At 34.7% G+C, this 26,627-nt stretch overlaps 1 protein-coding gene across 8 annotated transcripts in view; it reads left to right on the forward strand.

Annotated features, from left to right (window-relative positions):
- Positions 1–26,627, forward strand: part of Sec16 (Secretory 16) — a 123,418-nt gene that overhangs the window by 19,868 nt on the left and 76,923 nt on the right. For all 8 annotated transcript variants that reach the window (XM_071589033.1, XM_071589021.1, XM_071589056.1 and 5 more), the window contains exons 9-18: positions 1,303–1,632; positions 3,269–3,538; positions 4,557–4,760; positions 10,116–10,256; positions 11,852–12,013; positions 16,991–17,334; positions 17,977–18,191; positions 21,124–21,323; positions 22,592–22,710; positions 26,156–26,309. In XM_071589033.1, the coding sequence (XP_071445134.1) occupies positions 1,303–1,632; positions 3,269–3,538; positions 4,557–4,760; positions 10,116–10,256; positions 11,852–12,013; positions 16,991–17,334; positions 17,977–18,191; positions 21,124–21,323; positions 22,592–22,710; positions 26,156–26,309 (2,139 nt within the window). The remainder of the gene's footprint in view (positions 1–1,302; positions 1,633–3,268; positions 3,539–4,556; positions 4,761–10,115; positions 10,257–11,851; positions 12,014–16,990; positions 17,335–17,976; positions 18,192–21,123; positions 21,324–22,591; positions 22,711–26,155; positions 26,310–26,627) is intronic.

Below are 26,627 nucleotides of genomic sequence, written 5' to 3' on the forward strand. Positions count from 1 at the left end.
TATTGTAATATTGTGAATACCTAGTGGGACTCTACTTTATATTAAGGGGAGATGTGCAAAGCCTTGTTGTTATTGATTTCAAAGGGAATCAGTGAAAAATATAATGAATCAAATAATAATGAATAACTGATCGAAGCACTTTTTCACTTGATATCAAGTGGAAAAGTGCTTCGATCAGTTATTCATTTTGTTCGGCTTCCACCACATCACACCTGAAGCTCCTCAATTTGAATCAAATCATGTATGAAAGGATTTGTTAACACAAATAGCAGAACCAGATGCATGCATGCAAACTTTCTAGAGTGCTGATTTCCTGCATCAGAACAAATAGTATTCATATTAGTGTTGAATATATGCAATTTCAAGTGTGGAAAACTGTGACCCATGATTATGAATTTTTCTTAGGGGATAATTGTAAATGCCTAGATGACATTAGTTTGAAATATTACATTCCTGGTGATCGCATGAATCTTGCCCATAGGTCTTGTAATTCATTTATTGCATTGGTGATTTAAAACACACTCGAAATTAATATTTAGTAAATTTGTTCAGAAAAACAGTGTCCTATATTCCAAAGGTCAATTCTTCTGTTAAATGTTGCTTTAAATAAAATGAAGTAAAGTGATTTCATGCTTGTAAGTTTCAATGATAGCTAAATAGAAGATCGATTGGCTATATAATCATGCTACATGTTCATAGGCTCCTGTCACACATATATATGGCTTTAAGTAATATCTTTAGCTGAATGATTGATTATCAAATAGTATGCTATTGAGTTAGAAATTAAAGAAGTACAGCATTTCAAAGATAACAATCATCCATTAAATAGATGAGTTGATCTTCAGGCCAATTTTGAGAGAGTTGTTAACAAAAAGAAATATATTTTTAAAACTTTACATGCTAGGTTTTCATAATATCATTTTGTTCTCAGGTATTTAATGGTGTTGAATTCTTTACAGAGAGATTTTTTAAAATAATGAATGGGTTATGAATAATAGCAAAAACAGACAGCAACATATTTCCCTCCTAAATATGAAATTGTGTTAGGATATTGCATCCTCTTTAGTGTGATATTTGGTATGAAAAATGCTTTCATTATATTGAAATCCTGAACAAATCCAAAGTATTTCATCCATATTTGTACAGATGGGCGACTATTTATTGGTGGATCAATGTTATTGATGTATGAAATGAGCTCTATGAATGCTTGGCCACCCATTGTTGTATATTAATCAACCATTTTTTTAAATTTTCTTTATTTTATTTTAAATAAGCTGCACTGTTGTTATTACTTGTTTTTAGTCATCCAAGTGGTTCTATCACCAGCCACAATGAACTGGTGGATGATGACGATGATGATGCCCTTGATGAGGCCCCTATACCATCTGGACCCCGTGTTGTCCCAGGAGTAGCGGAGGGAGAAGAGGAAAACACAAGGGATGATGGAGTTGGACAAGTCCCAGAAGGCAGTCAATCCCCTGCAGCAGTCATCAGTTCTGGGGCAGTTCAATCTGTAACTGAAGTTCCAAACTCTGAAAGAAGTGAGACAATAGGATCTGAGGGTGGAGTTGTCCCTACTTTGATGACCTCACACAGTAGAGACCCTGCTGATGATAGAAGGGGATCCTACAGGTATGAAATATCTAAGGTTATCTATGCAAGATCTTTAATCTTGGGGATCGGGATGGTGCGGTGACTATCGTACTGGCTTCCTACCCAGAGGGCCTGTGTCCCAATCCTGGTGGCATTGAATATTTTTCAGTGGCATCTCGATCTCTACTTGAGGTGCTTTGTGGAGGGCACTTTGAGTGAGTGCACCATCCATCAGATGGGATGTTAAGCTGTGGACCTCTTAGAGCCTTTCGTTAAGAGTAGGCTAATGCCTACGCCGGGTTTCTCTCCACCCTTCATCATTTCCTGTCCATCCCTAATGGCGAGCATGACCTTACATGTCAGTCGCTCCCCCCAAATACTACTACTCAGTAATCTTGATAGTAGATTACATATTACTAGTCCCTTTTCAAATAGGCAATGCCAAAAAAGCCTGATTTTAGGTTACAAAAGGAAACATTATTTTAATAATTTCTTTCGTATTGTCTTGGAATGAGTAGATCCTGGGTTTTTTTGGTTCTAGATCCAGAACCAAATCCTGGATATCACATCTTGGATCCCTTAACTTATTTTTTTGGATCCTAAAAGTTTTTGAAGAAATGTGAATACATGTTAGAATTAAAAGATGATCAGGTTAAAATGCTGTTAAATATAGGCTACTTTGTTGTTAAATGCATCTAAAATAATTAAAGATTTAATCTGTCAATTTTTAATGATTATTCATTGCAATTTTGAATAAATAAATTCTCAATTCTTTCCTTTATATTCCAGTGTTTAGTTACTTTTTGCTTTGCATGGGATGATTCGATCACTGATCAATAAACTTTGACATTGAAACTCTGTGATTGAGATTTGATTTAAAGATAATATTTGCACTAAATTTCATTTTTGAATTGAGTGAAATCTGGTGTCTTACCATCTGTTGCCATTATTCTTCCATGAATTACAAAATGGCCCAATTGCTCAATGAGTTAGTTGTTTACACCTACTATGCAATCTTTCTTCAAATTCTATGTTTATGTCGTGACTAATTTCATTTAAATTGTGTTTACTTACAATTTCATTCTCTCCTTTACCTTGCCGAAGATATCCAGGGTTATCTGTAGTTCTCTTGATCTATTGATCAGCAGTACTGCATCATAGGCATGTCAGAGAATAGGTACACATTGAATTATCAAATCTTTTATATTTCTTTATCCATATGTCTGTCTCTTGTGAATTTGATTACAAACACATTGAATTCCCATGGTGACAGTATATGTCCTCATTTCACACTATGGTTTATTTCAAAATATTTTCTTCAAACTTGTTCCATTAACTTGTTTACTTGCCATACTATTTTCACCTCACTTTTATATCATTCTTCCCTTGCTCATTTATTTTTCTGTTTTTTAAACCTTTCATTTATTTACCATGTTCTCCAAATCAGCAAATGCACTAAAAACTTTCTGTTGTACATCCATGAATTTCACCAGTACCCTCCAAAGTACAAAATGGTTAATTCATATATTCCCTACGGGGCAGTACAAATAACCATATTACAGTGCCCATGTTTTGTCGAATTTATCTCCTTCAAAGTAAAGCTGTGAAAATAGTAACTGATAGGTTGTCGATTCTTTGAGTTACAGCATAGTATCACTTCATATTCTGTTTATAGCCACGGGGAGTCAAGAAGAGATGTTTCAGCAGAGCGAGATCGTGCCACTGCTCATACAAAGGTGCAGCCGTCTCACATTGCACGTGGGGAGAGTGAGGAGGAGGAAGAGAAGGAGAGTGTAGAAGGTGAAAGGGGTTCTAAGGGCCATAGAGTTACTAGAAGGCGAGCAGGCAGAATGGGGAGGGAGAGGAATGAAAGGGAAGAGGGTGAGGTCTTGAGTGATGATGATGATGGAGAAGATGGCTCAGGGAGAAGATCTGCTGAAGATAGGTAAGTGCAGTCATTTTTAGTGAACTAATTTAGCTTTTCTCGACCGGAGGATATTTTGAAACAGATTCATAATCATCTTAGGATACTCATTAAAATAATGTAGTGTGGATAGTTAATGATTTTTTTGTTGAAAAGTAAAGCTATAAATTTGCTCATCTTTATGGAGACTATAGAACTCTCAGGGTTAATGAGTGTGAGAAAAGTAATAATGGAAATGAACTTTTATTTTGTAAAATTAAAAACTCTAAGGAACCACATGTATTTCAAACTTGTATTTTTAAAAAGGTATTTGAAGTTTCAAAGTATTTAATTATCTTAATGACTGTAATTTTGAGGTGCTAGGAAGCAAATAGCACAGATAACCACATAACTGATAACCCGCCGTGGATAATTAAGAGTTAACTACATTTGCTTTTTCCCGCATTTTACACTTTTTCTTGGATCCCTAGAAAAGTGCAAATAAGGGATTTCACTCCAATTTGTGACGACAGGAAAGTACATATTTTTTTTAGTTGATAATCAAAGCTGCCATAAATTGAAAGGACATTTTAAATGTATAAATTTTATTAAATCCACCAATTTCTGTCTGCAAGTTATGGCCTTGAGGGAATACATGGGTGAAAGAAAAGGAATTTACAGATGACCCCTAGGTTATTAGGTTGCTCCCCCATTGGGTCCGTTTGTGTGAGTGATGGGTTTTTTGGAATTGCAGTCAGCATTTTCTGGTCCAAAGTCTTTCTTCCCTGCTTCAGTCTGACATAAATTTAAATTCATTTCACTAATATTGTTGAAATTTGGAACTATAAAATTAATAAATTTGTAAAATGTCATCTCATAATACTAATTATTACACAATGGTCTGTTGCATGCTCCAATTCATGTACATGATAACAAGATTCTGCTGTATGACTTGTTATTTAGTATGAATATAAAAGAGGAAATCATGACTGAAGTGTGCTATTTCCTCTTATACATTGGTGATTTCCTATAAACTAATTACAAAATTTTGGGTTTCCAGAGAAGTGCAAGAAAAAAACCGAACAAGGCGAAGAGATCATGGGAAAGGTTATGCTAGTAATAAAGTTGAGAGACGTGTGAGGAGAGATGATGCCGATAGTGGGGATGAATATGGGGATGATCGAGATGATGCAAGGAGAGAGGAGAAGAGAAGAGGCGGCAGGGAATATGAAGATCATCGCCAGAGACACTCAAATCGCACAGGGTAAGTAGCTATTACCAATGGAAGCAGTTTTTAAATCTGAAAGCCCCTGATGTAGTGGAAACAGAACTTTCATGTGGAATGTCAGAACGCTAGAGGAGATTCTATCATATGTCAATGACATGGGTTTTTTCACCATTTATTTTTTACAATGTTATTTTATGAATTACCCTTCTAACATATGCACTCAACCTTAGGGAAAAGGTTAAAAATTCATCAACATAGTATTATATTGAAATACAGAAACCCTTCTCTTTACAATATTAATCTTTTCCATAGGCCTGATCAAAGTAAATCAAGTAATATATTGCTTTCCTGCAGTTAGTTCAGGACTACCCACTTGGATCTATATATGCATTGTTTTTTTTCATTATGCATGAGACAGTATTTAACTTTAGGAAAAAGACTTGGTTGTAATTCATATATTGATAACTGCATGCTTAGTAATTAACCCATTCTACTTCAATTTATTTTCTGAATATCATGCTCCTATCCTCTATTTATTTTTTCTGTGGTTCTTTTAAAATGGCATGGTAGGTAATGAAATGATATTTTTTAGTTGGTAATCAACATAGAATAGTGAAATAAAAAGTGATTATTATTTCATATTGTAATGTATCTAGTTAAATGATTTTTTTTATCAAGACATTTTTCTTATTAACTACAACTGTTTTTATAATAATATTAAATATTAACAAAAAAGAAAATTACATATATGTCATTGAAAAATATATACATAAAGTTAAAAATTGGGAAATATTTATGTTTAAAGTAAGACAACATAATTATACAATAGATTGGCGTACATAATATTATATACATGCATATAATTAATAATCAGAGAAAGTATGATACTTCTCTAAACACTCTGGCGAATGTAAAGGTACTTGGCAGTGCTTTTACACTGCCAAGTTGTGTCACTTCTGACATTATTTATGAAGCATACATGGCATCTTTTTGTTGGATGTTGTTTCTTTGCTGCTGATGAGAAATGTTCAGGAATATGAGCCCAATTTTTAGCTTTCAATCGGACTGGTGTGTCACCATGTGATGGTCTTCCGCGAGCATTGTAATTTGGCAGAGTGACCTTTGCCAATAATGCCTCGGCAACATCCAAACAAAAACTAGTTATAAATTGCTTCTTTTTTTTGTTTACTTTCGAATATAAAGTGTAAGAATTAAATAGCACAATATCAAACTTATAAAAGAACATTTTTTATATCCTTTCATGAACTTTCTCATCAACAGGAAGCATGCCAGCCGCTGGTATTTTTTGTCTACATCTCCCATTCCTCGATTATAATCAATCACACAAGCTGGTTTAGAAACAATTTCTTCGCTACCATCCGTCCTTCTCTTCTTTTCAATGCTCTAATCATCACTTTCACATACACCATTTATAATTCTTTTATACATTGAAGGGTAGTTTTCACCACATTATATATATAACAAACGTGGACAAAAACCGATACGACCGTGTGACACACACTGTCTAACCACATGAATGATCACATTCAAACTAAGGTCATCGTGAAGGAACTGCGTAGGCACCAGAAGAAATGCTGAGATGATGACTCATCCTATAATAGGAACACCCTTTTTGAGAAGGCAAACTCCGTACAAACTGTAGTAGAAACTTGATGGTCGAAACTTGCAACTCTGTAGTAGAAACTTGATACTTTTAGGAGGACACCCAATAAGAAAATGAAAGAAAATAATACTACGGAAGGATGGCTACACTAACAGTTTGTCAATGATTCCAAATTGTAGCTTCGTTTCACCAATAATGTTACCAAAAGTAAACTGATGAAAAACTATTTTTAAATTTTTGTGTTACAATAGCATTTATCCTTCGAATTTGTAACATGTATGGAAGAGAACTCAATTTATTCATTTATACATTACATGGCGATCAAGGCAGTAGTTCCTGAGCGAGTGCAATTTAAAATCTGCTGCCCAAAAGTAGGATTTTAAAAAGTTGACAAACGAACCCTCTTCCCGTAAGAATATCGAGCACACAGCTATCCCTACTCGTAGGAAATCATTACATTACCTCCAATGCAACATATTTCATGAAATATGAATTTTCTATGTACATTAGTGATGTTTTAAAATGCTTAAACTTTCAAAATAATTATATTGTTCCCCTAAATAATGCTAAAATTATGAAAATCTGATGACAAGCTACACTAGTCATTGTGCCATTTGGCATCGGAAGTTTGTGATGAGCCGGACTCGTCATTTCAGTTCAAGGGGTCAAATATAGCATGAAAATATCTGACTTTTTATGACTCAATAATTAAGTTCTCCCAACTCCGATGAGGTCAACAACCCAGCAAACTTCCTATGCACCGCACTACTCATCATATGATTTCATAGTCAAATCTGTTAGGCACTTTTGGCTAGCTGGCAAAAAGGGAAGAGGAAACTTTTTGAGTACTTTTCCCAAATTAGGTACTCTAAACATGCATCAGAAAATGCATTGCTGATCTTCGCAATGATTTCATCTCCCTATGTCCTACCCAAGTCCATTTTTGAGAATTGTGGTAATTGCAGCAAAGGAAAAATTCTGTTGTGACTACCCTTATTATCATTCTTTCAGCTGGTTTTATTCTCTCAATTTTTCAAAAGGTTTCCCAGGTAAAAGAGAGAATTCATCAGAAAAGAGACATGCACATGACATAGTAATGAGTCTAGTGAATGGATAATGGAATGAATTTGATATGAAGGTCGCATATAATATATTGACAGTTTCTACACAAGTGTTCCTCTAGCTAAAGAGTTATTAGAGAAAAGCACGTACCTCTGTGATTGCCTTTATTGTAATATATGAGGGTTAGGTGGAAAAGTGGACTATGAAGTCTCAATCTCACCCCAGTGAAAGTCATCGAATAAAAAAATAAATAAATGGTCCTTAACCAATTCCATCATATCCTCTGACCCTAATGATTGGCCAAGAGCCCTAGACTGACTTTATAATCATAGCCAGTGTCCTCTACAGACAATCAGAGTCTACTCTTTACTAATGTAAGGTTAAAATATGATAATTACAACATAAGCATGCTGCATGTAAACCTTTGTACCAGGTACAGCTTTTTTCCCAATAAAAGGTGAGTAGTTCTTCTGAACCCCTCTCTCTCTGCCTCTTGGCTAAAAATGTGGACATAAGGGAAATATTCACTTTAGCTCAAAGCATTCAGCCTCTCATTTACACCCTCTAGTGACACCCTATCTTGCTTATGTTCCTGTCATGATTTTTTTCAAGGGAGAGTGGTTTTTCTTGTTCCTTCTGTAAGTAGTCTCTCAAGGTGCAAGATGTTGACAATGTTTAAGGACAGGTCCTGAAACAGACCAAGATCCTCAAATAAATACAGAGGGTCATCATTATCTTAAGCAGAAGTTTGAATATAGTGAACAACCACTAGGGTAACAATGAAAAGTCTGTATAAAAATCTCTTAATATTCGTTAATATATTTTTCTACTTCAAAGGTAGTAGTTTTATTCTACTAGTTGTTCCAGTATGAAATGCAGATTTCAAAGAACAGATGGTACACCAATGCAGTTTGTGATGTAAAGATTTGACACTTATGTCTTTTGTGGTGCCATCAACAAGTTTTTGTGAATTGCATTTTTAGTGTTTGCAAATGAGTGATAAATTGAAAAAGTGTTTGCATAGTGTTGTGTTGCTGTGTTCAAAATGTTGAAATGTATACCAAACAAATAGAATTAATTTTTTGTTTTAATTTGAAGAAAACTGCTGCTCATTCATACCGATTAATTCAAGAAGCTAGTGGTGAACATGCTCCATCACAAGATATGCGTGAACAATGGTTTCGGCATTTCAAAAGTGGTGACTTTGATGTTGCGGTCAAGGAACATGTAAAACCACCAAAAAGGTGTGAAGATATGGAATTGCAAGCATTGTTAAACAAAGATGATGCCCAATTACAAAAACAACTTGCAGAGCAATTGAGCTTTAGTCAACAAGCTGTTTCCAATTGCCCATGAGAGATGGGAAAGATTCAGAAGAGCAGCAGATGAGTACCACATGAGTTGAACAACAGGCAGATGGAGAGGCACAAAAGGACATGTTAGACTCAATACTAAAGTCAGTTGTTTTTGCATTATATCATTACTGGGGATGAAAAGTGGATTTATTTTGAGAATTCCAAGTGCAAAAAATTATGGGTATACCCAGGTGCACCATCTACATTGACCGCAGGACCGAATTGTTTTTGTAGAAAGACTATGCTCTGTGTTTTGTGAGATCAGAAGAGTGTGGTCTATTATGAGCTGTTAATACCAGGTGATGCGGTTCCAACAAAACGCTACCAACAAAATTGTTCAATTTTTACTATTTGCTGCTTGAAGAAAAACCAGAATACCAAAAGAGGCAATACATGGTCATTTTTCTTCATGGGAATATTCCATCACCTGTGGCAAAACCAGCTCGTGACACATTGGATGCACTCTGCTGGGAAGTTCTACCCCATGTGGGTTGCTCACCAGACTTGGCTTCTTCCTATTGCCACTTGTATGCATTGATGGGTCACACACTTGCTGAGCAGTGCTTTGGTTTTTATGAAGATGGGAAAAAAAGGGCTTGATGAATGGTACACGGCAAAAGGGAAAGATTTATCCTTGCCTGGTATCCACCAATTGCCTGATAGATGGGAAAAATATCTAACTAGCAATGGAGCATACTTTGAATAAAGCTCTTTTTATCACTCTTCCAAAAATTTTTGTTTTAATCTGCAGTTCAGACTTGTACACCTAGTTAATTCCGTGTAAATTCTCTTATCTCAGGTAATTTACAATTAGGCAGGGTTTGACCATGATTTTGCTATTCAACCACTCTGTTTGATATTTATTTTGTTGAAGATGTGATATAATTTTCTCAGAAGATTGTGTTGCTATCACAAATGCCAGTTTTTACTTTCATCCAAATGTATTTTGTCTTATCACAGAATAATCTTTGGGTTTTCCATTATTTTGACTTATATAAAAAGGCAATGCATTTTGAATGAGTGCACATTGTACATGAGCTTACGAGTATGTACAATATGGAATACATTGTTTTCCTATGCATGTTTATGACAGTCAAAGTAATCATATTGAATAATATAGTGGTATTAAATGGAAAAAACTACTATAAAATTTCATAAAGCAATAAATTTTAAAGGATGCACATGATCTTATTGCAAGTTGTTAATCATTAAGTGAGTCACTAGCTTCTTAAGATAGTTTATTGTAAATGAATACCTTTCATTGTGAGCCAACCATGAAGTGAAGACTCCCTGTATGCTATCGTCAGCATAATCTCTCATAATGGTTTATACTATCTCTTTTTCATCCAGCTATGACCAGGAACCTGATGTAGGTGAAGATCCAGGTGGTTATTACCGTGGAAGCCATCCACCTCGAAGACGTGGTAGCACAGAGTGGGATCGTCACCGCCAGCGCTCGATTCCACCTGAAGAGAGGGGCCATGATGAAAGGTCCTTTTAACTCTTCAATAATAATAAGCTCGCTTAGAGAATATTTTGCCCAAATAGTTAATTGGACAAATTTTATTCCCACTATTTTAATAATTTTAATATAGCATTTACTGCCTCAGCAAAAGAATACTCTGTAGTCTAAAACTCTATTATTTTGCATTTTAATGCTTAAAAAATGTCTTATGTTTTAATTTCAATATTCAGAGCACAGAGAAAATACTAGCCTGAAGTTCTACATTGACATAATGGCATGTATTTTATTTTTGTTTACTAAATATGCACCCTGTTAAAATGCTGCACCCAAACTTGAAATGGAGGAGGCCTACAATAAATAGTTCATTAATCCCAAAAATTAGCCATGCATGCTCACTGTAAAGCTGGTCTCGCATTACTTCCCTTTTTTATGTAAATGCCATTCATGGATACAATGAGTGATAGTTTAGGCTACAATTTGTCATTTCACATCACCTGCCCATAGTACTTCCATTCTATGAAAAATTTCTTAGTGTGTCTACTAATATGGAGCAAGAGTTAATCATGCTTGTATAGAAGCAAAGGTTGATTTTGGCAACTGCAGCAGCAATGTGAGAAGGGTAAATATTATTTATAGTTACACGAAATTGTTTAAAACTACTTTCGCAGGATCCAAAAATACATGGTATCACAGTGAGTTGATTATCTGTTCCTTAATTTGAAGAGGCTGCCAGTTCTTAATACCTGGTGCATTTCTCACTGTATCAAAACTAATAATCATTGCTATAAAGTTGAGTTCAAAATAATAAAATCATATTTGGAAAGTAAAATACAAAAATTATCTCTCTTATGTGAGGGTGATCTGAAAAATTCTTGGCCTGAAGATAGAAATGCATTTATGTTTTCAAAAAAGTTTATTTTTCGATGTGGTCACCTTTATACTAGCCCTCTTAGTGTCATCAAGATTTGGTGGTACTAGCAAAAAGTGCTAGCATGAATTTGAGAGTTTTGTAACACCTTATAAAAATTTGAAGTGACTATTTTGGATATAAATGTAATGTTTTTTTTATTTAACTAAAAATGAATGTAACAATTACAACAAAATTAGTTAGAAAAATTATTTGCTACAAAATAAATGAATTGTGTCTGAGAAAAAAAGTGATACATTATTCGTCACATTCACAGATTACGCTACAGTTGTTGTATACATATATTCACTTGAAATCCCAAAAGAAAAAATCATAAAGAAATAATAAACATTTAGTGTATTACATAACTTCCAGTTGACCACTGCATACTCTCATTTTCTAATTCCCCATTTTCTCTCTAACTCTACCTTTGGACTGCTCATCTAACACCTATGGTGAACCAGGCAAATGCTGTGGAAGTCTTTCTTTTATTTTATGCCCACAGTTTGGTACCTATACCTCTTCTGACCATGTTTACCACTGCATAAAATGCATTTTTTCTCTCCTCCCTGGAAGTTTCTAGGTAGGAGAGAAAAAAAGGCAGTTTTTAACCTACTAATCAATTGACCTTCAGATATAGTTACTATTTACAATTAGTTAGAATAGTTATCTGGAATTGGAACAAAAAATTAGGGATAGATTTTGTCTTTACAGGATTGGAGGCCGGCATGAATATCCACCTCAAGATTGGTCTAGGGATCCAAGGCACCGAGAATGGGGTCCAGAGGAAGAATATGCACGAGATTATTATGGGCCACGCCATCCTAATGCAGGTGGTAGTAGAGCCCATCAGCCTTATTACAGGGATGGCCAAAGGTAATTAGTAATTAGTTTTCATTTTATTAAATGCAATCAGAAAACAATAGATGTCTTTTTCCAGTTAAAAGGGTGGACAGTTCTTATTTAGTACCTATATACAGAACTCATTTTAGGTGTTGGCAGAAGTTATTTTTCTAGCTAGTTTCTTATTTTAAATCAATTGGTTGTATTTTTTTTTCCTTAACCCCTTGTGCTGAAATGACGAGTCGAGCTCGTCATGAACTTCCGATGCCAAATCGTGCAATGACGAGTGTAGCTCGTCATCAGATTTTCATAATTTTAGCATTATTTAGGGGAACAATATAATTATTTTGAAAGTTTAAGCATTTTAAAACATCACTAATGTACATAGAAAATTCATATTTCATGAAATATGTTGCATTGGAGGTAATGTAATGATTTCCTACGAGTAGGGATAGCTGTGTGCTCGATATTCTTACGGGAAGAGGGTTCGTTTGTCAACTTTTTAAAATCCTACTTTTGGGCAGCAGATTTTAAATTGCACTCGCTCAGGAACTACTGCCTTGATCGCCATGTAATGTATAAATGAATAAATTGAGTTCTCTTCCATACATGTTACAAATTCGAAGGATAAATGCTATTGTAACACAAAAATTTAAAAATAGTTTTTCATCAGTTTACTTTTGGTAACATTATTGGTGAAACGAAGCTACAATTTGGAATCATTGACAAACTGTTAGTGTAGCCATCCTTCCGTAGTATTATTTTCTTTCATTTTCTTATTGGGTGTCCTCCTAAAAGTATCAAGTTTCTACTACAGAGTTGCAAGTTTCGACCATCAAGTTTCTACTACAGTTTGTACGGAGTTTGCCTTCTCAAAAAGGGTGTTCCTATTATAGGATGAGTCATCATCTCAGCATTTCTTCTGGTGCCTACGCAGTTCCTTCACGATGACCTTAGTTTGAATGTGATCATTCATGTGGTTAGACAGTGTGTGTCACACGGTCGTATCGGTTTTTGTCCACATTTGTTATGTATATAATGTGATGAAAACTACCCTTCAATGTATAAAAGAATTATAAATGGTGTATGTGAAAGTGATGATTAGAGCATTGAAAAGAAGAGAAGGACGGATAGTAGCGAAGAAATTGTTTCTAAACCAGCTTGTGTGATTGATTATAATCGAGGAATGGGAGATGTAGACAAAAACTACCAGCAGCTGGCATGCTTCCCTTTAATGAGAAAGTTCATGATAGGATATAAAAAATGTTCTTTTATAAGTTTGATATTGTGCTATTTAATTCTTACACTTTATATTCGAAAGTAAACAAAAAAAAGAAGCAATTTATAACTAGTTTTTGTTTGGATGTTGCCGAGGCATTATTGGCAAAGGTCACTCTGCCAAATTACAATGCTCGCGGAAGACCATCACATGGTGACACACCAGTCCGATTGAAAGCTAAAAATTGGGCTCATATTCCTGAACATTTCTCATCAGCAGCAAAGAAACAACATCCAACAAAAAGATGCCATGTATGCTTCATAAATAATGTCAGAAGTGACACAACTTGGCAGTGTAAAAGCACTGCCAAGTACCTTTACATTTGCCAGAGTGTTTAGAGAAGTATCATACTTTCTCTGATTATTAATTATATGCATGTATATAATATTATGTACGCCAATCTATTGTATAATTATGTTGTCTTACTTTAAACATAAATATTTCCCAATTTTTAACTTTATGTATATATTTTTCAATGACATATATGTAATTTTCTTTTTTGTTAATATTTAATATTATTATAAAAACAGTTGTAGTTAATAAGAAAAATGTCTTGATAAAAAAAATCATTTAACTAGATACATTACAATATGAAATAATAATCACTTTTTATTTCACTATTCTATGTTGATTACCAACTAAAAAATATCATTTCATTACCTACCATGCCATTTTAAAAGAACCACAGAAAAAATAAATAGAGGATAGGAGCACGATATTCAGAAAATAAATTGAAGTGGAAGGTGTAAAAGAAGCTGAAAATTTCTATTTACCACCAATGTTCTCTTTTTACAATGTACCAGGAGACATTTCTGTTTGAATGAGTATCTGTCTTTCTCCACTACTTAAAGTTATGCATGCTGAACAACTTGTTGTCCTTGCAAGTAAGGGTAGTTAGTAAGGATAGGAAAGGAAATTTGTTTTATGCTTTTTTGTAGGGGTTAGAATTTCAGCTATCAGAATTTAAAAATATTTTTTACTAATGCTGATATTTTGCATTCAGTAAATCAAATTTGTTATCATTCCAACTGGCATTAGGTAGGTTTATCAACATATCCATCAATTGCGTCCAGAAAATATGATATGTAGAGAAGGCAAGGTGCACACAGCTAAACCAATTCATGAGTCTAAATTAATACAAGTAGTAGCTAGTAATAAAGTAAATTAAGATCAGCTTATGCTTACCCTTATGAAGACATTAAGGGGAGGTTTTATGGAAATATGATATTGGCTCAGTAGGATGAGCTTGGGCAAGTCAAAAATTACTCTTCTAATAGTGGTTGAGGTAGAGTATATGACAAATAACTCATTAAAATTTATGCAGGCAATGTGAAATTCAAGAATTCCTGTGTCTCATTCAAATATAAATTTAAATCGCTTATGAAAAACATCTGAAAATTGCACATTATTAATAAGTGTATGAGATATGTTATCTGTGAATAATATCAAAGTTAGGGTACCATCAGAAAGAGAGGATGTACTTTGTACAGAATTCATTTGGTTTTGTACAACGCTTCTTCACTGTAATACGGCATCTTCGGGTAACTTATGTGAACAAGTTTGTTCTCTCTTTCATTTAATGGATATATAAAACTTCCACAAAGTGAAGTCTGATCCTATAAGGTTTAAAAGTGAGGTTTCTTTTACTATGGTATTTCTATCTTAAAATATTTAGTTATTCACTCAATATCCATTTAGTTCCATTCTCCCGAAGTAAATGTGATCGGTGATGAAATAGAGTAGTCTAATGGTAGTACAAATTTTTAGGAAAATGGAGATATTTGTGTGGATATCAGGAGAAGAATAGTGTTGACAAAAGAAGTATTTGCAAGGAGAAAGGGATTGGTGATTGCCAGATTTAAAGGGAAGATTAAGTAAAGTTTTAAGAGTTGGATATGGAGGAGTGTTAAGAATTTTAAGTTCGACATCAAGAAGGATTATAAACAAAAGTTGAGATATAGTGAGGAGTGGAAGTTCGACATCAAGGATTATAAGCAAAAGTTGAGATATAGTGAGGAGTGGAAATTTCTGGAGGGAATCCAAAAATGCAATCAAGGGAGTGGAGAAAATATCAAGAGGAAATGAGATGTCATAGACCATCATATACTAGGGTGGTCCCGGAAGTACCCGACCTGACCTAGAGATGGTGGTAGTTGTTTGAAAAATATCACTGTATTAGAAAGTATGCAATCTATAAAGCATATTTTTCAAGTTTGAAGATGCTACGTTGTTAGTATTTGTTTGGCAGCCATCAATAGTGAACGTTTTCAGTGAATTTGTGAAAATGGAGAAAATTGGTCATCATTATGTGATACAATACTTTAATTTGAAAGGCCTCAGCCCGACCAATATGATAGCTCAACTGATTTCTACTCTGGGGGAGTCTACTCCTTCGTTTTCAACAGTTAAATATTGGGGAGCAGAGTTTAAATGAGGCCATTCCAGCGGTCAAGATGAGCATTGCATTGGTTGACCAAATGGCGTGACGACTCCAGAAACGGTGAAGAAAATCCACCAGGTGATATGGGATAATCGTCGACTGAAAGTGTGCGAGTGAGATTCAAATGTGCTTTGTTCCACTGTAATGCACATTTAGCGGATGACTCCATTAAAAGTTACTGTTGTGGCATCTCCTGCAGTTTCTAGGGATTTTTCAAAACACTCCTAGTGTTAAATGTTGGCTTTAAACCTCATGGACTGTGGTGCTACGCACATGACTATGAATGCCTGTGACATTGTATGTATGGTATTTCGTCACAGCATCTTGTTCATTTAAAGCCCCCAAAATCTTGGAGTGTAAGAGGATGCCTCGGTAGTTAAACTGGCTAAAGCAATCCACCAGACATCAAGGGATCTCAGTTCAAATCCCACTCAAGTTGAATTATTTTTTTACTCTGAAATTGTTGCATTGTTATGCACATTTAGTGGATAACTCCGTTAAAAGTTACTGTTGAGGCATCTCCCGCAGTTTCTTAGAATAGTGCACAGATGATAGGAAAAATCCAAAAATCTACCTGTAATAGGAAGATTGCCTTGATTTATTGCATTAATTTAACCCCTATTTTTCATGCACTGGCATAAATATGAAATCTGGTCCATAGTATTCATTTCGGTGATTTTATTCTTTTGACTTGCCATGTTAAATATTTCTGTTGTCACCTCTCAGAATTAGTCAAATCACACAATATGCCATATTCAGGTGGCCCCAGAATTATTGATGGGATAAGTTCTTAAGAATTATTTTACATTACATTTGTGACTCAGTTTCCTAATGAATGACACACTTGCATATGTTTGTAACAATGCAGATCACAGAGTCACAAAACTGTCTGTAATGATAAATTAAAAGTTACCCTATTAATTGGAATCCTTATGAATAATTCCACTAGGATAGCATTAGTTTAAGGTATTTTACCAATGAAATGCTTATTCCATGTGGTTTTCTTAATTTTATGATGTACATATGTTTATGACGTTGTTCAGAATATGATATAATGATGAGAACTAGGGTGAGAAAAATTTAAATAAAGCAGATGATCAATGTTTTATTTTTTGTATTATAATATACATTGATTCAACTTTTAGATCTTTCTCTAAAATTGTTATAATTTGATCCTGGCCTATGAGTAGATTTCTTTGATTCATGACAAATGTTACCTAATTACTTTTTCCAATAATTCTTTTGAATCATGGTAACTAAGTTGAATTTTCTCATAATAATCACATTTCAGGTCTAGGACAAACAGCCAGCTTGACCTTGGTGGTAATGGCTATGATGGGCGACCCAGCTCCAGGGGAGGGGAAGGGTACTACTCTGATACCAACAGGGATGGAGGTTGGGAGAGGAGGAACAGAGGTGGTGAGAGAGGGGGAGCCGGACTGAGAAGGGAAAGTGCAGAGAGGGATTCAGGAACTGATTGGCATGATAGAGATGCCAGGACCCCTAGGCACCATTATCCATCTCAATTCTCCCACCATCACCTAAGACCAGAACCTCCTTATTACGGAGGTGATCCCAGATACACCCCGGACAGCCGGCAATATTCCCCATATTCCCCAGGAGCTCCTTATCCAGGTAAAACGTGCATGGTGCAGGTTTCTTTATTATTTTGAGGGTATAAAAGACCCATTACAATATATTTCTTTTAACCCATTTTTCTACCTGTCAAATACAAAATTCTTATGCTTGTCAACAAATAATCTTTATGATGTACTGTATTTTCCCATCAATAATGCATGCGCTATCTATACAAAAATGTTCATATGATCAAAAAAAACGACAATGCTCGTTGTGCATCACAATTAAACGAATTAAGTGGATTTATTATCTCTTATCACTGAATTCACTCTCTGAAGTTATCTCTTCCTCATCATCTAGCATTGGTGTTGAAATAATGACTTTAAAATATTGTTTATTTTTCAATCCTTCTGTTGTTTGTAGTTCATTTCAATCACCTGGCTCCAATCTTCTGTACATATACGGTAAATATAGCCACAGGCAATTATGATTCTAAGTATTCATTGGTTGTTACCATCCTTGAGAATATGGATATAGTCGTTTTTTTACACACAATATATACATATATTGAAGCCCTGGGTGTGCGGTATCTATACAAATTCATGATAACTACTAAGTTCTGGATGCAGGTTATACATAAGGTGCGAGTTATCGATGGGGAAATACGGTACTTAAATTTTCACAATTTTCTTTTTTAAGGTTATGAGTATTATGGCCATCCCTTACCACCTGGGCAACTCCCTCATCATCCATACTATAATGCTCCTTACCACATGCACCGTGATTCATATAGTCAGGCATATTTATACTACGAGGAAATGCGACGCAGTCGACCCCATGAATATGCTGAGTGGTACCGAAAGTTTTATGGAAGGGCTGGTGGACCTGCTGCTGGGACTGCTGGAAGTACTGGGGTGAGTAAACAAAAAATTGAAGCAATTGAAATTTTAAATTCTTACCTCTAATTATTTTCCTCAATTGACTTTTATTTCTATAAGATATCATCTTTGCCTTAACAGTTACTATAGTAACTAATAACTATAAACCCAAGGGAGTAATCTGGATAAACTTTATTTTAAATGGGAGAGGTTAAAAATTACTGTAAAAGATTGCTCTTTCTCATTTAACTCATTTATTGCATCTTGTTTGAAATTTTGCACAAATTTCATTCAAATAAGAATTTTAGTGGTGTTATCACCTTTAAAATTATTTGCACCATGGAAAATCTGTCACTCTCTGTGAATTTTTTCATTTAAAGAATGGCAGCATCAAATGTTTAAGGTAATGATAAAAGTTATTTTATTACGCTGCAGTGGTCCAAGAATGCAAGTTTTCCGAATGAAAAAAGATATATTGTGAATGTTTTTCTTCAAATGAGGAAATGTTAAAGAAAAAATCCACAATGAAGATTAAGATTCATTTCTCTAAGTCTCTGCTGCTCTGTGTGCATGTTCTTTTAAAAACAATTATTATATTGAAAAACAAGATTATAATTTGAGTACAGGTAGTCCCCGAGTTGTGGGCGAGATACAATCCTGATGTCTTTTGGTCAGAATTGTAAAGAAGTCAGATCTCTGACAAACAAAAATACATACATGGTGGCATTTGATGATAATTATAAATACTACCTTGATCAAAAATTTCCCGGAATTTATTCAGAAAATTAAAAATACAAGTTTATTCATCTAAATCTATATTGTCCCCTTCAAAGTAATCCCCATCGACTGCAACACACTTATGCCAGCGCTTGATCCAATCCTCGAAACATTTTTTATATTCGGTTTTCGGTATGTCCATCAGTGCTTCCTGCGATTTTTCCATTACTTCCTCTCGGCTGCTAAAACGCGTTCCCCGTAATGGTTTTTTAACTCGATTGAACAGAAAGAAGTCACAGGGAGCCAAATCAGGTGAATTCGGTGGCTGTTGGATGGTATTTGTTGCATTTTTCGTCAAAAAATTACGAATAATGATAGCACTGTGCGACGGTGCGTTATCATGGTGCAAAATCCACGAGTTTTCTGCCCACATTTCTGGTCTCTTTCGGCGAATTGCTTCACGCAAACGTCTCATAACGCCCAAATAATACTCTTTGTTTACTGTCTGGCCTTCTGGCAAAAATTCATGATGCACTACACCGTTGGTTGTAATCCATGAAAACCGTCAGCATTGCCTTCTTTTTTGACTGAAAACGACGTGGTTTTTTTGGTCTCGGCTCACTTGGTGAACGCCATTCACTTGCCTGATGTCTGGATTGCGGGTCGTACTCATAAACCCACGTCTCGTCTCCAGTAATGATCCTTTTGATGAATGTGGGATCGGATTCAGCCTCGCAAATCATGTCTTTTGCGACGTCAACACGGTCTCTTTTTTGCATGAAATTGAGGTCTCTTGGCACCAACTTTGCTGCTACACGACGGAAACCCAAATCATTAACCACAATGTCTTGGGCGGATCCATAGGCAATGTTCAAGTCCTCCGCTATTTCTCTGATGGTTAATTTGCGGTTATTGACCAACATTTCTTTTACTTTATCAATTTTTTCACCGACTTTCGATGTCGATGGTCTGCCACTGCGTTCATCATCTTCGATTGACTCACGACCACTTCTGAACCGCTCGTGCCACTGGTAAACGACCGTTTTTTTAGAGAATCGTTGCCGAAACACTTTTCCAACATTTCCAACGTCCGTGCGCCACTAAATTCGTTTTTTACGCAAAATTTAATACAAGTTCGTTGTTGCAAATTTAAATCCATTTCTGAAATTGTAAAAAATCGCCAACACACACAGAGATAGATGTACTCTTGGCTACGTAACTTTTGCAAATGTCAAGTTATGACACTAAGATTTAAAGGGAATATCAACAACAGATGTACCAATTTAACAAAAAAAACAGAACTCAAATCGGAACGATGGGAGCGCCACACGGTGGTTATTCCGGGAACTTTTTGATCAAGGTAGTATATGTAATTATTGACTCATGAAGTTGGCTTAAGACAAAACTGATGTTGTTTATAAGTAACATAAAATGTAAACTTAAATAATGAAACAAGTGGTTTAACATTATAATTTTATTATAATGCATAATAAATAAAAATAATAAATATTTAAAATGATAAAAGTAATAGTGAGGTAGAAGTGCTGCACCAGCAAATGGCTCACACAGTACATATTTTTCTAAAACACACAAGAGACATTTCCTGGATTATTTATTTATTATAAATTACTGTTGAGTGCCAATTTCTGTCTATAGGTTATCTCGTGTGTGAATTATCCATTGATCTCAGCAAGAAGTATTCCCTCATCCATTATTGCATTGCATTATTTTGTTTCATGAAATTATTCATAAAACATTCGAGTATTAATTATGTGAGCATTACATGCTGTATGATGATGTAGATAGAAACTATGTACCAATCATTTGGAGTAAGGAAGCCCACCAGTGACTGTGATGTGTTAGATCTGTTGAAGGTGACAAGGATCAGTGTAACTCTGCACTGCATAAGTCTGAAACTTGCGATATTTAATCAACTGGCAATAATTTTAACTAGATGTAATTCTGCAGAAGGGGGAATACAATAAAGGACTGGATCAAAGGAACATTGATGAAAAACCAAATATGTAGTTTGCGAAAAGGTATATGGTGGCATGACTTATATACATTTAGCCATGAAATACAAGAGCATGAAGTCTGGAACTTATATCCATCATTTTCAGTTATTTGCTGGTGCCTTCCCCTCCACTATCATGGATAATCAGCACTTTTCTCACAATTTTCATGCTATCATTTAATTGACCATGTTTATAATGAATTAAAGTAATACTCTGCTTATGTTTTTGTTGTGTAGACCCCAGGGGGGAGGACTCCATCTGCCTCTGGTGGAGCCGTGTCACCTGTGGGACACCCTCGTTCAGAGGCGGGTGGAGAAGGAGGGCATTCTCTAGAGGAAGCCAACATAGCGGATGATGGGAGAGGAAGCGTTCATTCAGGTAGAAGCTCACTGAATCTTCTTCAACCAGGCATGGATGATGATTCAGCCAGTGGAAGGTAATTCACCTGCTACATGTTTTTTGCTGTCTGAAGAAGTATGCTTCTGAGATAGGCTAATCTTACTCATGATCAAATGTAAAAATTAAAATTGTTAAATGCTCCCTTTGAAATGTGGGAATTTATGATAAAATAATTTGCTGATTCAAGAAAAATTGGCTTTCTCATCATATCTTCTGAAAATTGCAGTATTTGAAACATTGAGTGCATATTTATTATTTATTTTTAAACCTATTTCTCTGGTGCCACAGCTGTATTATAATCATTATAATTTTTTGCGTGGATGTTGTAATTATCTTTTCAAACATGAAAACTATGGGAATTGGCTTTTACATCATGGTTAACTTTATTCACTAGACAAATACTTGTATTATTAGGATTTTTCAGTGGTATTCTGATCCCTTATTGGGAGGGTACTTCAAGTAGAGTACTCTTCTTCTTTGTTGGATGGGACGTTAAATTATAAACCCTTTGAAATCTTTGGTTAAAAGTAAGAAAATGGCCAAATTTTTCTCCTCCCTTCCCTTATTCCCTGAAAATCCTGCCTTTATGAAATCACCCACATATCACTAATGACAAAAATAACCTCCCCAAATAAATGCTACTATTTGGAAAGTTAATTCACCGGGGAAGAAAAATTTTCGCCAGGAATATAGGGTCAGATTTTATGGGCACATAAGTTAAAGGGGCTAAGATATACTTGGCTATGTAATTACCTCAGTTTATTGGATTCTCTTGAGCAATTTGGAAGGTGTTTTGGAAATGATAGCAACTTGAGAAATAGTGATGATATCAGAGGATGTTGTCTGAACCTTGGGTGAGGAGAGACGTTGCCACTCTCTTATTTGTTGGAAGAGGAGATCAGTTCATATTCTGGAGCATGTTACCTCTTTAATTCCTCTGGCTTTGAGCTTAACAGAGCCATATCTTATGAACTGGAATGTTTTTCCCCCTTATTTCATTTCCAGCATCACAATTAAAATTCATAATAAAAACTTTCCATGGCAAACATGCTTTCATGAACGTATCGCAAGCATGTGCCCCATTACCAGGAATCAAGTGTGTGTAAGTTTGTCCATTCTTTAGGTAAATATGTGTACAAAATATTAGTGCTGTAAGTTGACAACACCAATATTTTGCACACAAAGGTAGAGCACAATTATTTTGTGAGTTGCATTGAGCATGTTCATGCAGAATAGATTATATCTTACAATTAAATATGAAATGTATTTTTACGTCCTCAAATGGTTCTTTTATTTTTTCTTTAGAAAGCTTGATGCTGATCGAAGCATAGGCTCTCCTTTTCGAGGGACGGAGCCAATATCTTCAAGAGCTTCAACACCTCAGAGACTGACCCCAGCCAAATTTCCCACTGCCCATATCAAAGGTGCAGAAAGTATTTCAATACTATTATGGTAAAATAATATGAAGGAATACATTAAACAATAATTAACATTTGTTAAGAAAATATATGAATTTGTTGTTTGGTACACTATTGACATATGAATTATGATAATGATTTTAATAGTGTATAGATTTATGTCCAGCAATAAAATACATTAGATGTACCTACAACAATTTGCGAGTCAAAGTGAAAGTAACAAATGTAGGGGAGGGTACACCTGCAAACCTGAGTAGGACTTACATATGCCTGAAAGTATCTCTACTGGAAGGAGTGAACTTGCGGTTATTTAATTTCTTTTTGTCGTGGTTTGGGCCTTAGATGACGGATTCTGCTAAATTGCTAGGTGCTAGCCTTTCTGTCACATATTTCATTATGTAGAAGGTGCCCAAATCCATTGGGTCCAAAATAATAATGGATTAATGGAAGATAGGCCAAAGTATATCCATGAACTCGCATTAAGGTGGTTGGCACTATACCATCCTCGTTTACTTGCAGAAAATATCCTGGGGGCCTAGTGCTTAGCATCAAGGTGGCATGTCAGTTGCTTTATTATGTTAAATCATAATTTATATGTCCATAATGAAAACATTTATTAATGTGTTAAGACATTCCAAAATTAAGCAATCAGTAAAATATCTTGAAAAATATGCATGAAGTCGACTGGTAAGAGAATTAATAAAAGGTGAAGAACCAATTTACCTAGACTAAAGCAATATAATCGATGGTTTCAGGCGTTATTTTATGGAATCGGTTCATACTTAAGCGGATAAAATAATACTTTGTAATTCCACAGATTTATTTCACAAACACACAACCCGGGTTTCGACGTACAACGTCCTGATGGCTGGACCTGAAGATGACGTTGTACGTCGAAACCCGGGTCGTGTGTTTGTGAAATAAATCTGTGGAATTACAAAGTATTATTTTATCCGCTTAAGTAGACTAAAGCATTAAAAGTAGTAATTGCGACTTAAATTTTGATAATTTGGTTCTTAAAATGGCCATAGGCTAAGGAATCGTGATTCTCACCATGATTAAAGTGAAATCATATCTGAACACCTCCCTGAAATAGTAGGCATTCTCAAAATCATTTAAAATCACAAAGGGAAAGGGGTGAGAAAAATAAAAAAAATTAATTTCACCAAAAAAATGTTCTATTTGCAGCTAATATTTGAGATTCATGCAAATACATTTTCTCTCTTCCAAAATGAGTTACTTAATCCTGCTACTGTGAACAGCAAGCAGTATGCATGGCTTTTGTTTCTTAAATTTGGCAATAATGTCACTAAATTGTGGTAGCAACCTCGTGATCCTCCCAGCATTGTCATTTTTTACCCTAAGTGCAAATGATATGTACTTTCTTGCTCATGGCCCTCTCTATCTTCCCATTTATCAGGATTTGTTTGTAAAACTTAGAATGGAGACCTAGTAATTTGAGAAACTCTTAGTACATTTAGATATGGATTCTTTGTCGAATGGTGGAATTCCTTGTGCTGGGCTTAAAAAAACTTGCATTCTTCTGTGCACCAGTGCATTCATTTTCTTAGCAAATTTTATCTCTTTTTATTTGTGCCTATTATGCTCCTTTGTAGCATTCGTTTTTACATTAAACCATTAAAAAAAATCTTTTTGCATGTCATGTGATAAACTGTTACAGTTTCTGAGTGAGCCATTGGGTGAATTTCTCTCATTCTTGGTTGGAATGGTGGTGTAACTATCTTCTCATCAGCCAACCTAATCATGTCTATATGACGATGTATTGATAATTGTTGCTGCTTATTTATTATGAAGTATTTTATAAAAATTGTTTGCTAATAACTTTAGGACATTGTTTTAGGCAGCTGAGTAGGTAACCTTTTTATTATTTCTTGAAGAAAAATCAAGTGATGCACTCTGGCTATATTTTAATTATTCTTGCTTAGTTAAAAACCTGGTGTACATATGACCTTCAAAAGTAATGATAAAAACTTGAGTTACTTTTGCGTGTATGGTGACTAAATGGTATACTAGTCTAATGAAATTTCCAAATTTTGGGAAAAAAACTGATTGTTTAACCACATTAATATAAGGTCTGTTCAAAAAGTATTGCAACTTTCGTGGTTTTTCAAAAATTATTTATTTATTCATGAATATCTATTTTGTCTACTTCAAAGTAATCCCCATTAGATATTATACACTTGTGCCATGTTTTTTCCAATCCTCGAAGCACTTCAAAAAATCATCTTTTGTGATCCTGTTCAGCTCCTCCTTTGATGCAGTCTTTATCTAGTCAATCGTAGCGTAGTGTCATCCTTTCATGGGCCTCTTCAGTTTCGGAAGCAAGAAAAAGTCACGGAGGGTCAGATCTGGGAATACCGTGGCTGCGGCATCATTACTGTGTTGTTTTTAGCCCAGAATTCATGCACAAGTAACGATGTGTGAGCAGGGACGTTGTGGTGCAAAAGCAAATTTTTGTGCGTCCACAAATCCGTTATCAAAGAAAACTGAACTGTTAGCAAAACTTTCACATTTGACTGAACTTGGCCTGCTTTTTTCGGTCTCGGCTCGTGCTGCAGCTTCGATTGGGATGATTGAGCTTTAGTTTCCATGTCATAACCATAATCCCATGATTCATCACCAGTTGTGGCCCTATAGAGCCAATTTGGGTCATTGCGGACAGAGTCCAACACCTCATTAGCAATGTTAATGCATTGCTGTTTTTGGTTGAAATTTAGCAATTTTGCTACGAATTTCGCGACGACCCGTGTCATGCCCGAATCATTGGTAAAAATCGAATGGCACAAGCCAATCAATATGTTTAGGTCCTCAGAAATGCTTTTTGAACAGACCTCGTATGCCATCATAAGTGGTATGTACTATTTAGCCATTGGGTTTCGTTTTTGCAGTTTTCTAGTTTGCCTTTTTAAAGGTAAAATACATTCATATAGTGCTGTTGATGGTAATATATGATTTTTAAAGGATTTATTTTCATCAATCATTCAATTAGCGATGATGAATGTATGAGTTTGTCATTTAATTTCAGTCAAGGCAGAACAATGTCACCCTAACAAAATTATATATATATATATATATATATATATATATATATATATACACATATGTATATATACACATATATATATAAATATAAATAAATATATATATAAATATTTATATATACATACAGATATATATATATATATATATATATATATATATATATATATATATATATATATATATATATATATATATATACAGATATATATATATATATATATACAGATATATATATATATATATATATATATATATATATATATATATATATATATATATATATATATATATATATACAGATATATATATTATATATACTCAAATAAAATAACATTGGCCAATATTTTGTAAATATAATTTAATAGTTTTCATTTGTATACTTTTACAGCCTCGCTGACAACCCATGGCTCACTTGTCCTTTTAAAGCCTAACTATTTGCTAGATGGTCCCAGTTCCACGGTTGAGTTCCTTTCTCTTAAAGAACTCCTCAAGGATGACCCAGTGATGGCTGAACTTGAGGATTTTCCAGGGCCCTTAATGAGGTATTGCAGAACAGTCTGGTATGCCAGATGCTTCCATCGCTGAACTAATGCTGAAAGTTTTAATCAGCATTAATTTGGATCGTAAAATGGAAATATTTATCTGAATAAAACTTAATATTTTTTCTCTAGAGTGCCTCTTTTAAAAACATTTTCATATTGCATTCTAATTATACAAATATTATATGCTATCAATTCACATGAAACATTTTATTCATTCGCATCATCTAATGGTATGAGCATGAAAAAGTAAGCCTTTTATGATGCTATGTTATACTCAAACTTCATCTATTAATAAAACTAACTACAGTGGAGTTTTGA

This window comes from Hetaerina americana, unplaced genomic scaffold (genome assembly GCF_022747635.1).
Source record: "Hetaerina americana unplaced genomic scaffold, ioHetAmer1.1.p SCAF_1, whole genome shotgun sequence".
In the NCBI taxonomy this organism is placed as follows: Eukaryota; Metazoa; Arthropoda; class Insecta; order Odonata; family Calopterygidae; genus Hetaerina; species Hetaerina americana.